This window comes from Nicotiana attenuata, unplaced genomic scaffold, assembly GCF_001879085.1.
Source record: "Nicotiana attenuata strain UT unplaced genomic scaffold, NIATTr2, whole genome shotgun sequence".
NCBI lineage: Eukaryota > Viridiplantae > Streptophyta > Magnoliopsida > Solanales > Solanaceae > Nicotiana > Nicotiana attenuata.
In genome coordinates this window covers 44,333-58,413 of record NW_017674935.1, presented here as the reverse complement: position 1 = coordinate 58,413, position 14,081 = coordinate 44,333, and the positions used below count along the sequence as shown (strand labels likewise).

Genomic DNA, 14,081 nt, shown 5'->3' with positions numbered 1-14,081 from the left:
AATGGTAGTACTTCTGTTACTTTCGAAGCATCAACCAATTATAGAACATCCTAATGTAAAAAGAAAAAGAGTTAAAATTGCTCCTCAATTATTTGAAATAAAATATTTTAGATATTCCCTCCGGCTCCTAGGCTCTTTACTCACACAACAATTTTGAAAACAGAAGTTAATTATTTTTTTAATATCTAAACAAATCAAATATTAAAGATTACAAAAAATAGTCAGAAAATCGATCAAAGTAGATCGAAGGGAGTAAGAACAAACCTTTATTTCATCATCTCCTCAATAAGTATTGAAATCCTACTTCTGAAATCTATTTCCAATCATAATAAAAATATGAAATAGTTGGTGCAAGTATTTTACATACTCCCTCCATTCAATTTATGTGAACCTGTTTGACTGGGCACGGAGTTAAAAAAATGAAGAGTTTTGAAATTTATTGTCATAAACAAGTCAAAATTTGCGTGGTTATAAAAACTTCGAAAGTTCAAGCTAAATTGTTTTCAATTTTAGAATAAATTCATTCTTTTTGGAACGGTTTAAAAATATAATAGCTTCGCATAAACTGGAACGATGAGTATATATTAGTAATAAGATGATACTCCCTCAGTTCCAATTTATGTGAACCTGTTTGACTATGCATAGAGTTTAAGAAAAATTGAAGACTTTTAGAATTTGTGGTCCTAAACAAGTCGAAAAGGTATCCAGAGTATTCGTGTTCTTATAAAAAGCTTCTCATTAAGGGTAGAATTGAAAGTACAAGCTAAATTATTTTCAAATTTAGAGAGGGATCATTCTTTTTTAAACCGACCAAAAAAGAAATAGTTTCACATAAACTGAAACAGAGGGAGTAACACCGATCTTCTTTCGAAAACTTTCCATGCCCCCCAGACAATCCAGCAGAGACTATGACACACGCGGACCCACTTATAATAAGAAGATAACAAAAAAGTAATTTTCAGTGTCGGATCTTCTCACTAAGGAAGGACCTAGAAAAAATATTTTGATCGTATTAGACTTTTCGTGCACTACCAAAAAAAAAAAAAAAATCGATTATAATAAATGAGATGAAGACAACGAAGAGTCATTTAGAGTGGTAGATCTTCTCTCTAAGTAAGAAGCTAGAAAAAATATTTAGATCGTATCGAACTTTTCATGTACTAAGAATTTCATTGTTAATTTATCGCTAAATCGCTCGTAACTAATAAATTTTTTTAATAATCTATTGCTAATGTCATTGAATGAGATTAACGACGAATTTTTCTGTTTAGCTATTGAACTTTCCATAAGCCGCGATTTATCTTTTACTTAAGGCTATGGAATTTATAGATTTTCATTCGTACCGTATGATTTTGGTAAATTAATATTGATGGGACTCGTTGTGACGTCGAGATAATATTAGGTCTACTCTTTATAAGTGACGATGATGCAATAAAACTTCTGGATAGTAACAAAGACTAAAAGACTGTGTGTTGAATACATGCTAATTGGACTCTCGACTAATAAATAGTGATAGGGACCAGTGTTTTAAAAGGTTTTTCTTTTGAGATGTGCCGGGAGCTTGCCCCGGACGAGGTACTTGTAAAGCGCTCTGTGACTCACATATAGTTTTTATAGTTGTTTGTATCTCACGATAACTCTTATACTGTTGCATTATTTATACTTGTAAAAATATGCTAAATGTTTTATTTTCTCTTAGTTTCTTTAATTTCTTTTGATTTTCTTAAAAATTTAACGTACTTTTTATATTTTTGTAATATTTTATTATTTATTAATTTATAGATTAAAAATTTAAAAGTTTATAGGGTTTACGCCTTACGCTCACTTTAAAATATTGATAGTGATAGTAGAGTAGGCTGAAGTGGTTAGAACTGTTTTTCCTTAATTTGTCATTTAATTTGTCTCTATCTATACTTCTCTACTTATCTCCCCTCTGGTTTCTTTGATGTTAATATCTGTTATTTATAATAATTCTTTCTATTTTCATCACATGATATTAGAACTTGACACGTCGGTCCTTGTTAGGTTTTGCATTGGCTATTGCGTTATGTTATTTATTCTCCAGTATCTGTCTTAATTTTATAACAAGACATGGATAAATTCCCAATAATTATATCACGTGGTCCAAGTACTTCTCATATTAGTGATAAGACAATCCAGCAGATAATGACACACAATGACCACCTTAATATAGTAATAATAACTTAGATGAAGATAACCAAAAGTCGTTCTTACAGCTCGCTTGAATTGTTGTTACGTGTCGTTTTATAATATATTATATTATATTGTATTGTATTATTTGATAAATACAATAATTGGATAGATTATATCGTTTGTCGTCGTTTCATAACGTCATGCACCAATAATATGAAAAATGAACTTGCAATATTACTAAGAAAAAATAAGATACATAGTAGAATTATTATATAAAAAATAGGGTAAAGGATAAAATATGATTATTTAATAATAAAGTAGGGCATGAGAGAAAAAAGTAAGATAACGACGCCACCACAATAAAACAATCGTTCCATTAAGTAGCACTTTTCATCAATACGTAACAATGAATTTAACAATACGATATAATAAAAGTCGAATAACAATCAAAACAAACATTGTATTTAAAGTAACAATATGGTACAATACAATAGATGATAGTTTATTTTTGTTTTCGGACATTTTCGGTTGATCACTCATTGTGATATCCTTCATAGTTATGTACGTAGCAACGTTTTATCTTTTACTAATTAGGGTTATGGAATTTTTGAGATTTTCATTCTTTTCGTGTTAGGTATTGTTTAACCGTAAAACGGTACAGTTAAATTTGTTATGTGGTAGACAAGCGAACTGATTTGATCCAAAAATGATAAAGAGCTAAGATTAAAAATGAGATTTAGCAATTGAAATTGAAGATAACAAGCCTGGCTCCGAGCGTAATGCCTCCGAGGACAAAAGTGAAATCAATGATAAAAAACAAGTAAAGTTATTTAATTTAGAGCAAAAGTAAAATGCATCTCTCGGCGCACGATAACCTGGATCTGTTAACGTACGCTTGGCAGCCATGGGAGGGAGAGGAAGACCCAAAAAGAACCAAACGAAGACCCATATTAGTGAGCAACAAAAATCTGTAGCTAGGAATGCAGTATTGGAGCTGTTTGTGTCCCCAAAAGGGATAAGGATTGAAGAACCTTCTGCAACCTGCACACCGAGGGACATGCAGACTGAGCTGAACAAGGCGGAGGAACATCAAGCTCGAAACAAAGGCAAGGCGAAGGAAGTAGAAGTCACACCTGTAGCTAAGCAAGCTGTAGGTAGTGGATCTGCAAAGGGACAAGCTCAATCTCAAGACCAGCAGTTGACTAGCAATGGAACAGTACCATGCTCAGGTACTGTTGAAAATGGGAAAACTGTGGAGAAATTGGAAGGCAGCATGACTGAAACGTGGGCAAATGTGGTAGGGGGCAATAACCTAGCAAGGAAAGGTATGAACCTGCAATTCATTGCTCCAATTATTCAAAATGGGGAGAAGATTGTTCAACTTGATTTAGAAGATATAGAGCAGGAAAATGAAAAATGGATGACTGCGATTGTGATGTATGTGATTGGGGATTCTCCTACTATAGGGGAAATGGAGAGATTCCTGAGCTCAGTAGGTAAGTACACAGCTAAACCACAGATCTATTATCACAATGATGACTATTTTGTGATTAGGTTTAGCAATGGGGAAGAGAGGGATCAGGTACTGTACTCTGGGCCTCATACTGTGAATAATCGGCCAATAATCATGAAGACATGGACTGATGATTTCAATTTACATGATGAAATTCTTAAAACAATTCCCCTATGGGTCAAATTCCCAAACCTACCTCTTAATTGTTGGAGTATGAAGGCACTAAGCAAATTAGGTAGTGCATTGGGAAACCTTGTGTATGCAGATGAATGTACAACTGGGACTGCTAGAATTTCATATGCTAGGATGCTGATAGAAATGGATGTTACAAAACCTTTGCCAAGGTCTGTGAAGTTACAGAATCCAAAAGGTAAATTCATTCAACAAGAGATCACATATGATTGGGAGCCTGTTTACTGTACTAAATGTCTGAAGATTGGGCATGATTGTTCTGAGATTATAGCCCCACAGCAACAGAGAATACCATATCAGAGAAAGGTAAATAAAGTCAAGCAAGTTTGGTTTAGAACTGATAGAGTTGGAGCAATGGAAACTAAATTGAAGGCTGAAGTGCAGGGAGAGAAGACAATTAACCAAATGCCAGAACAAGCAAAAGGGAATGAGAATCAAAGTAAGGATGATGGATGGGTGACAGTACAGGGGAAATCTGCAGCAAGAGCAGCCAAAACTAAACAATATGAGGGTCATGATTTGGTTGGAAACAATGGCTTTCAGACTCTGGAAAAAGCTACAATGATTAGTAATCAAGGAACTAGTAGCAAGCAGACAAGTAGTGGGGGATGCAAATATGAAATTATGACACTCCATTCATACCAGTATGAGTATGATCACATGGAATGTTAGGGGAATGAATAAGGCTTATAAGCAGAAGGAGATAAAGGAGTTTATAAGGGAGAATAAAAAAGCAGTAATTGCTCTTATTGAGCATAGAATAAAAGAACAAAAAATAGTAGAAGTAATGGGGAGAATTGCACCTGGATGGAAGTGGATATCTAATTTCAGTGCTAATAATAAGAGCAGGATTTGGGTTATATGGGATCCTAGGATCTATATGTTCAGCCCTTTTGATGTAGATGAACAACTAATTCATGGGCAACTTAGCACAATCTCTAAGCTATTCACAATAGGTTTTACAGCTATCTATGGACTTCACACTATTAAAGACAGGCTGCAGTTATGGAATAAGCTGAGGTTAATACATAGTACACAACAGGGGCCTTGGCTAGCCATGGGTGACTATAATGCTGTATTGCAAGAACAGGATAGGATGCATGGATCAACTGTGCAAGATATGGAGATAAAAGATTTCAAGGAATTTCTACAGGATACTGGTATGAATGAGCTTCAAACTGTGGGAAGAAATTACACGTGGACCAACAATCACACTTACAGCAGGATTGATAGAGGATTAGTGAATGCTAGCTGGATGCTAACAATGCCAAGTTTGAGAATACAAGTGTTAGAGCCTTCTGTATCTGACCATTCTCCTCTTAAGCTGATGATAACCCATATACAAGGGAAGAAGAACAGGCCATTTCGATTTTTCAATTGTATAGCTGATCATCCTGACTTTATACAAGCTGTTGAACAAGTATGGAAAGAGGAAGAGAATCAAGGATTGATGCAGCAAGTGTGGAACAATCTAAAAAGGGTCAAGGAGGTCATGAAAGGGATAAACACTAACCATTTCCAGGGAGTAGAGAACAGAATAAAAAAGGCAAGGGAGGAGCTACAAGAAGTCCAAGAGGAGATGAGTAACAGACTCCAACAGCCTGATCTGATTGATAAGGAGAGAGGTCTTAAAGAAAAACTGGAAAAATGATGTTGATTGAAGAAAGCATCTACAAACAAAGATCTAGAGTACAATGGCTGAAGTTGGGTGACTCCAATTCTTCATATTTCTTTGCCCAAATGAAGAATAGAAACAATTTGAATGGAATCCAATCTCTGATAAATGAAATGGGGGTTCAGCTATGGTTAGAAGAGGACATAGAGGCAGAAATACTGGGGTTTTACAAGAAATTGTTGGGTTCAAGAGCAGAGTCAATACCAGCTATCAATCCCAATGTCATGAGGATGGGAGCAACACTTAGTAGAGACCAGCAGCTTAATCTGATAGAACCAGTGACAAAGGAGGAAGTGTGGCTAGCTTTGAAGGACATAAGTGATCTAAAAGCACCTGGCTATGATGGCTTTAATGCAGTCTTCTTCAAGAAAGCATGGAAAGTTATAGGTGAAGATGTGATAAAGGCTGTCTTAGAATTTTTTGAGACATCTCAAATGTACAACCCTATAAAATGTTCTACAATTACTTTGATCCCAAAAGTTAAGAATCCTGCAAGCATCAAAGAATTTAGACCAATTTCCTGCTGTACTACTTTGTATAAAGTAATCTCTAAGATACTTACCAAAAGGCTACAAAAGGTGATGGATGTGTTAATTGATAAGTCTTAGGCAGCATTTGTCCCTGGTAGAGTGATAACAGATAACATTATCCTCAGCCATGAACTAGTTAAAGGGTATGGAAGGAGAGGGGTGTCACCAAGGTGTATGATGAAGCTGGATATGCAAAAAGCTTATGATTCGATTGAATGGGGATTTATGGAGCAGGTGTTGAATGCAATGGCTTTTCCAAAACAATTTGTGAAATGGATCATGTGCTGTATGCAGAGTGTGAATTATTCTATCCTAATCAATGGTTCACTTACAAAACCATTTGAAGCTAGGAAGGGATTGAGGCAAGGGGATCCATTATCCCCCTACCTGTTTGTGATTGCTATGGAGTACCTGACAAGGAAACTCAAAACACTGAGCCAGATCCCAGATTTTAACTATCATCCCAAATGTGAGAAGCTGCAAATTGTGCAGCTTGGTTTTGCAGATGACCTTCTTCTTTTTTGCAGGGGTGACATAGGTTCCATTAAGATGATGTACAACTGCTTTATGGAATTCTCTAAAGCTTCTGGATTGGAGGTTAATAAACATAAAAGCTCTATATACTTTGGAGGAGTATCTCAAAAGATGCAGGAAGGAATACTTGAGTTTCTGGGAATTCAAAGAGGGGAGTTACCAGTCAGATACTTGGGAGTTCCCTTAAGCTCTAAGAGGATATCAGTAGCTCAATGCCAGCCACTACTTGATAAGATTGCTGGAAGAATAACTTCATGGACAACTAAGTTCCTCTCATATACTGGAAGGATTTAGTTGATAAAAAGTGTTCTCTTCTCCATTCAAACTTTCTGGGCACAAATATTTGTCCTCCCAAAGAAGATCACCAAGCTACTTGAAGCAATTTGTAGAAGCTTCTTGTGGACTGGTGAAGGAAATATATCCAGGAAGGCTTTGCTTGCATGGGAGAAGGTGTGTAAGCCAAAGTCAGCAGGTGGCTTCAATATCATCAGTATAACACTGTGGAATAAGGCTGCTATATGTAAACAGTTTTGGAACCTATGCAAAGAAAAGAACAAGCTTTGGATTCAATGGGTACATAGTTATTACATCCGAGATAGGAGCATATGGGACGTACAACTGAAGCACACATTATGGATGATGAGTAAGATTCTGAAAGCAAAGAAGACTTTTGAAGAAGCAGGATTCACATTTGAAGACATCAGAAGGATGAGCAAGTGTTCAATCAAGCAAATATATCATGCTTTGAGAGGAAGTTTCAACAAAGTGAGCTGGAGAAGACTGGTGTGCAGAAATGCTGGATGTCCAAGATGGACTTTCACACTAACAATAGCAGCTCATGGAAAGTTATACACTAAAGATAGGCTGAGTAAATGGGGAATGCAAGTTGATCAGATGTGTGTCCTGTGTACAAAAGAGAATGAAACAGTACAACATTTATTTTTTGAATGCTCCTTTGCAGCTAAGTTGTGGGGTAATCTGCTACAATGGCAAGGGATAAATAGAATAGTATATGGATGGAATGAGTAATTAGCTTGGGCTGAGGACTGGGTGAAGAGACAAAATGCAAACAGTGAGCTGTATAAGATGACACTGGCGGCATATGTATACCATGTATGGCAGGAAAGAAATGCCAGTATATTCGAAGAAAAGGAGAGGAAATGGGAGATGCTGGGCAAGCGGATTATACAAGAGATACATTGTAGAAGCAACAAACGAGTAGAAAAGGCTTTAGGTAGATTAGATTGGTATGCAATGTAAATAGTTTAATGTTATAGATATAAGGAAGAAGTAAAGGGGGTAGTGGTACAGAATGATTAGGATATATGTAAAGGGTTATTGATTTACTTGTAAAAATTTCCCTGGTAAATGAAAGTTTAATTACCAAAAAAAAAAAAAAGTAAAGTGCAGCATATGTTTGCAAAGAATTTCATGTCCAACAATGGCTACTGAACCTACTATTTATGATATTATCTAGGGAAACAAGATCCTAGGATCAAGCTCCTTTTAAATGATAATAAAAGAGTCATTGATGAATATGTAACGGCATGCCATGAATGCAAATATTCTTTGCAATGATCGCTCATTTAATGTTACAAAATATTCCCTCATTGAATGTTTCCAATGGCAAACCTTTGATCTCCTCCCATTAAATATACTCCTTTCGGGATTTACCCAGCGTCGATCACATTTGTTGTGTCTGGTATTGGTCGTTGCCTGACTTGCCTTTTTGTTTCCTTCGGTTCCACGTGTCATGCTACCATTCGACCATCTGTTATAAACCAATTTTACCCTATACAAGTATGCCAATAAATTACCACATTGGTAGCTGGAAAAATCGCCAAGGTACATATAAGGCGTAGAAATACTATTTATGGTTTTAGGCCTTTTTTGGGAAAACCGTATAAACTTGGCACAACGCAAACAATTTCACTCGATATTAATAGTATTTTTGAGCTTGTTGAACCCAACATTCCACATGTGATATCAGTAAATTAATATTGATGAGACTCATTGTGACATCGAGATAATATTCCACATGTGATAAGAAGAGCATGATGGGCCAAATCAATAAAGCGGGTCTCGTACTGAGTAACGAACATGTTGCCCTGCTGAAGACGCTCGAACTGCCTGCGATAGTCCTCTCTCACTGTAACATGAAGGAACTTCTCGAGAAATAACTGAGAGAACTGGTCCCAAGTCAAAGTAGGCGACCCAACTGGTCTGGCCAAACAAAATCCCTCCACTATTTCTTGGCGGAACTTGACAAACGGAAGGCAGCAAAGTCGACCCCATTGGTCTCCACTATTCCCATGTTACGTAACACCTCATGAAAATTGTCCAGATAGTCCTGGGGATCCTCTAAAGAGGTACCGCTATAGGTAGTGGTGAAAAGCTTGGTAAACTTATCCAATCTCCACAAAGCCTTAGAAGACATAGCTGAGCCATCGCCGGTCTGTGCTGCAACACCCCAACTAGCTGAGCTGCTGGAGTCTGAAACTGGGGAGCCATCTGCTCTGGAGTGTGAGTAGCGGGAGTCTGGGCTCCTCCCCCATCCTGAGAGACGACTGGTCTACGGGCAATGTGCCGGCTTGAGCGACACTCTCCATAAGGCCCACTAGACGGACCAAAGCATCCTGAAGTACCGGGTAGCGATGAACCCCTCTGGAAGCTGAGCTGGCCCTGCTGGAACGGTCTGGGCTGGAACATCCTCATCAAACTCTACCTGAGGCTCCGCCGCTGGTGCTGCTGCTCGAGCTCTGGGCTGAGCCCTGCCCCTGCCTCGGCCTCTAGCACGGCCTCGGTCTCGTCCTTTACCCCTTATAGGAGCTGCCACTGGGGGCTATGGCTGCTGCTCGGCTGAAGAAGTGGTATGTGTTCTCGCCATCTGCGAAAGAACAAGAGTAGAGAGTTCAATTAACATTGAGAGTTCAAATCGCACGACAGAGAAGAATAGAAGTAAAATTGTTCCTAAACTCTGTAGCCTCTGGGGGATAAGCACAGACGTCTCCGTACCGATCCCTCAAACTCTACCTAGCTTGTTGGTCAATTGTGAGACCTAGGCAACCTAGTGCCCGGATATCAACTTGTCACGATCAGGATTTCCCGTCGTCGGGATCGTGATGGCGCCTAAATTGTCAGAATGCTAGGCAAGCTAACAAATAGAGATTAAATACACTAACCACTAACCAATTCAGTAAATAACAACAATTAAACCAAAAAAAATTAAGAGAGTGCAGAATTTTATAATAATCCAAGTACTTATACACGACTGCCCAAAATCTGGTGTCAGAATTCACGAACTTCTAAGAGTCACTAAAAATACTGGCTGAAAGAAAAATACAATTGTTCTCGAATTTAAAAGAAAACAGAAACTAGGATAGCTGGAAGGGGACTCCAGGGTCTGCGAACGCCGACATATCTACCTTGGGTCTACTGTTGGACTGAAGGCAGCAACTCAAATCGGGTTAACACGGTCGGGTACCGAAATTTGTACAGAAAGTGCAGAGTGCAGTATCAGTACAACCGACCCCATGTACTGGTAAGTTTCGAGCCTAACCTCGGCGAAGTAGTGACGAGGCTAGGACAAGACACATACATAAATATGTGCAGTCAAACAATTTGCTAGCCAAAATAACAATTAACAGAATATAAGAAGATATTAACGGGAGGAGAAGCATGCTAAGGGGTATCAAAATAAAGAATCACAACAGTAGAAGAATTTAAACAGCTAGTACACTTTGAACCGGTAATAACAAGTAAACACAGGAAACGAAAAATGCACGGCATCACCCTTCGTGCTTTACCACTCAAACTCACCATGTGAAATATAGAAATGTGCACGGCATCACCCTTCGTGCTTTATCACTCTTCCTCACCACATAAATAATAGAAATATGTACGGCATCACCCTTCGTGCTTTATCACTCTACCTCACCCAAACAGAGACAACAACAATAGAGAGATAGAATGGCAAAAACAAGTCTTACTTTAACACTTAGTTTCACAATACCAATCTCAACTTTGGGTAAAAACCCCCATCAATACCAAATTCCATAAAACATGATAAGGAACTTCTCAACACATCGATTAACTAATATACACAAGAACAATATGAACAAAAAATATCATTTCCAAGAATAAAGCTCACTCACATGTTATGACTTGACAACAACATATAGATACTCGTCACCTTACCTATACGTCGTACTCAACATCCAAACACGTAGCAAATAAGCAAATAACACCTAATCCCTCGAGCTAAGGTTAGCCACAACACTTACCTCGCTCCTTTGGCCAAAATCAAGGCTCAATCACTGCTTTTTCCTATACACAAGTTTCCGGACCAATAAAATCTAGAAAATTTTCAACCAAATAATTCAATTTAAGCCTTAGGAACTACCCATGATAGCAAGGAATTCAATTTAGGCCATTTTTAAAAAAGTCAACACCCGGGCCCGCTTGGTCCAAACGTAAAATTCAGACAAAAACCCGATTATCCATTCACCCCGAGCCCAGATATACAATTAATTTTAGAATTCGACCTCAATTTGAGGTCTAAATCCCCAAATTTCAAAATCCCTAGATTCTACCCAAAAATCCCCAATTCCACCATGAAAATTCTAGATTCTAGGTTGAAATCTAGTTATAAGATGTGAAATATTGAAATAAATGAGTTAAGAATCATTTACCTATAATTTGGGGAAGAAATGGCCTTTGAAAAATCGCCTCTTGAGGTTTACATTTTCAAAATTTGGGAAATGAATCAAAAATCCCGTCTAAGTCCCTTTTACACAGTTGCAGATGCCTCAATTACGACCTGAGATTCGAAATTGCGAAGCTCCCAAATGCGAAGGGACCATCGCAAATGCGAGGTCCTTCACATCTCTGCCGCCTTCGCAATTGCGAACATGAACCTCCGCAATTGCGACAAAATGATCGCATTTGCGATCACTGCCCCTCCCAGCTTTACTTCGCAAATGCGAAGACTGTGCCCAGCTTGTAATCGCAATTGCGATGAAAGCCTCGCATATGCGGAACCTGCAGGGTTCGCAATTTGCGATGCCTGATCTCGCAAATGCGGGATCAGAGGCCCGCGACAAGTTCAGTCATACCAGCAAAATTTTCTAAGTTCCAAAATACCTAGTAGCCTATCTGAAACTCACCCGAGACCTTAGGGCTCCAAACCAAACATGCACACAAGTTTTAAAGCATTATACGAATTTGCTCGTGCGATCAATCGCCAATTTAACACCTAGAACAACGAATTTAGCACCAAATCACATGAAATTCTCAATAACACTTTGAAATTCTTATTTTTACAACCAGACGACTGAATCACGTCAAATCAACTCCGTTTTTCACCAAATTTCTCAGACATGACATAAATATTATATTGAACCTGTACCGGGCTCCGGAACCAAAATAAGGCCCGATACAAACGAGATCAGACATTAATTAAATTCTTTAACCATTAGATTTTCAGACTTACAATTTTTAACAAAATTCACTACTCGGGCTAGGGACCTTTGAATCCGATTCCAGGCATATGCCCAGGTCCCATATTTTGTTACGGACCCATCGTGACCGTCAAAATATGGGTCCGGGTCAGTTTACTCAAAACGTTGATCGAAGTCAACTAAAATCAACTTTTAAAGGCAAAAATTATTATTTTTCTCAAATTCCCACATAAAGGCTTTCCGGAAACGTGTCCGGACTGCGCACGCAAATAGAGAAAAAATAAAATGAGGTTTTGAAGGTCTCGGAATACGAAATCGAGTTCTATAACATAAGTTGACCTTTTGGATCATCACACTATAACATCTAAAAATATCTGGAACAAACACGCTGTTATAGAGAGGTTTGTGTGTATAATGAAACTTTGGGACGTTAAGAAAAGGTGGAACCGGAACCTATATACATGTAGTGTAAAATCAATAATAAAGATTGTCCGACAATCTTTTAATTTCAATATCTGTCATCTTGATTAGCATTATATACTTATCTTTGTTTAATTTTCTTATGTCCGGCAAAACATTCAATAGAATGGGGAAACCCAATAATTTATCAAATTATTAACAAGTCCTATCTACTTATTAGTATAGGTCTATAAATACGATCTTCCTATTGAAGGAAAAAAACATCAATATTCACACTCTTCTATCTTACATCTTTAGCCAGAGCATCGTTAAGATGGCGTACTTTAAGCAAGCTTTTCTCTTGATTGCGCTCTTTGTTGCAATTACAGGTTCAAAGCTTTACCACTATTCTCTCCTTTTATAATAATTTTGCATATATGGAAATCAATGTGTAATTATTGAAGAAATTAACTTAAACAGCCGACCATCCAACCATATAAACTTAAAATAGTTGGTTGATATATAATATATATATATGTATTATTCATGTATAATGTGTATAGATGTGTATATATATACCCAAAGTATAAATCTATGTATATCAAAAAAGGCAGCCCGCTACACAAAGCATTCCGTATTTACGCAGGATCCGGGAAAGTGCCACACCACAAGGGGTGTGATGTACACAGCCTACCCTAATGCATTCATTAGTGGCTGCATCCACGACTCGGATCCGTGACAAATTGATCACATGGAGACAACTTTACCGTTGGTCCAAGGAAATATAAACAGTGAATCCGGTCGGCTATGTATGGACCGGACCAGAATAAGATAATATACATTCTCATTATGAGCAGGAGTCGTTCTGGTCTATCTAAATAGATACTATGTTACATTCCATTTAGGAAGTAAAGATTACATTATTATTCCTAATGTTTGTTATGTTTTCAACAATGTGCAGTTAATCTCTTTGGATCTCCTAAGATACAATTGATGGCTTTACGAGACTTACCCGAAGATGTTGCACTGATGAAAGAAAAATTACTTCCCTTAGGTGATTTACTAACTTGCTTAAGATATTGCAACGTCGAAAGCGATTGCAGTGATGGTTGGGTCTGCTCTAACTGTGTTCCATCTGCGTTTGAGGGATGGAGATCTCAATGTGACAGGCTTACTGCTACTGGTGAAGGTTATTTTGGAACTATACTTCGCGCTAAGCACAGCAAAATATAAATTATACTGCTGCAATATATGAACTATTTATAAATGCTTGATCTTCGTGTTATATTCAAGCATTTTAAATAGTATAATGTTGTGTTTCCTACTTGTCCAAGTTTGTGGAAGAAAATGAATATGTAACCAAGTTTCTTTTTGTTGTCGTCATCCTCTATATATATATATATATATGAATTATATCTTCTCTATTTTCCCTATTAAAGTGGCACGAAACTTAAAAGGGAGATAATGTTTACTATATATGATATGAATAGTGTCACTGACAACTTGTTTGGATGGTTGTTACCAATTGAATTGTATTGTACTGTTACTTTAAATACAATGTTTATTTTAAAAGTGTCACTTTATGGAACGAGGGATTTGGTATGGTGGTGTCGATACCTTCTTTT

General features: G+C 37.5%; 1 protein-coding gene across 1 annotated transcript; it reads left to right on the top strand.

Moving 5' to 3' along the window:
* The first annotated feature begins 12,745 nt into the window (after positions 1-12,745).
* LOC109219478 lies at positions 12,746-13,689 on the top strand. The gene is made up of 2 exons (XM_019383937.1): positions 12,746-12,845; positions 13,418-13,689. The coding sequence occupies exons 1-2, from the start codon at positions 12,791-12,793 to the stop codon at positions 13,687-13,689; spliced, it is 327 nt and encodes a 108-aa protein (XP_019239482.1). The 5' UTR covers positions 12,746-12,790.
* Positions 13,690-14,081: the final 392 nt, after the last annotated feature.

Excerpts from the sequence above, each read along its gene's own strand:
- LOC109219478 (XM_019383937.1), top strand. The coding sequence starts at position 12,791 with ATGGCGTACTTTAAGCAAGCTTTTCTCTTGATTGCGCTCTTTGTTGCA. Across the intron at positions 12,846-13,417 it reads GCTCTTTGTTGCAATTACAG|TTAATCTCTTTGGATCTCCT; the intron begins GTTCAAAGCTTT and ends AACAATGTGCAG.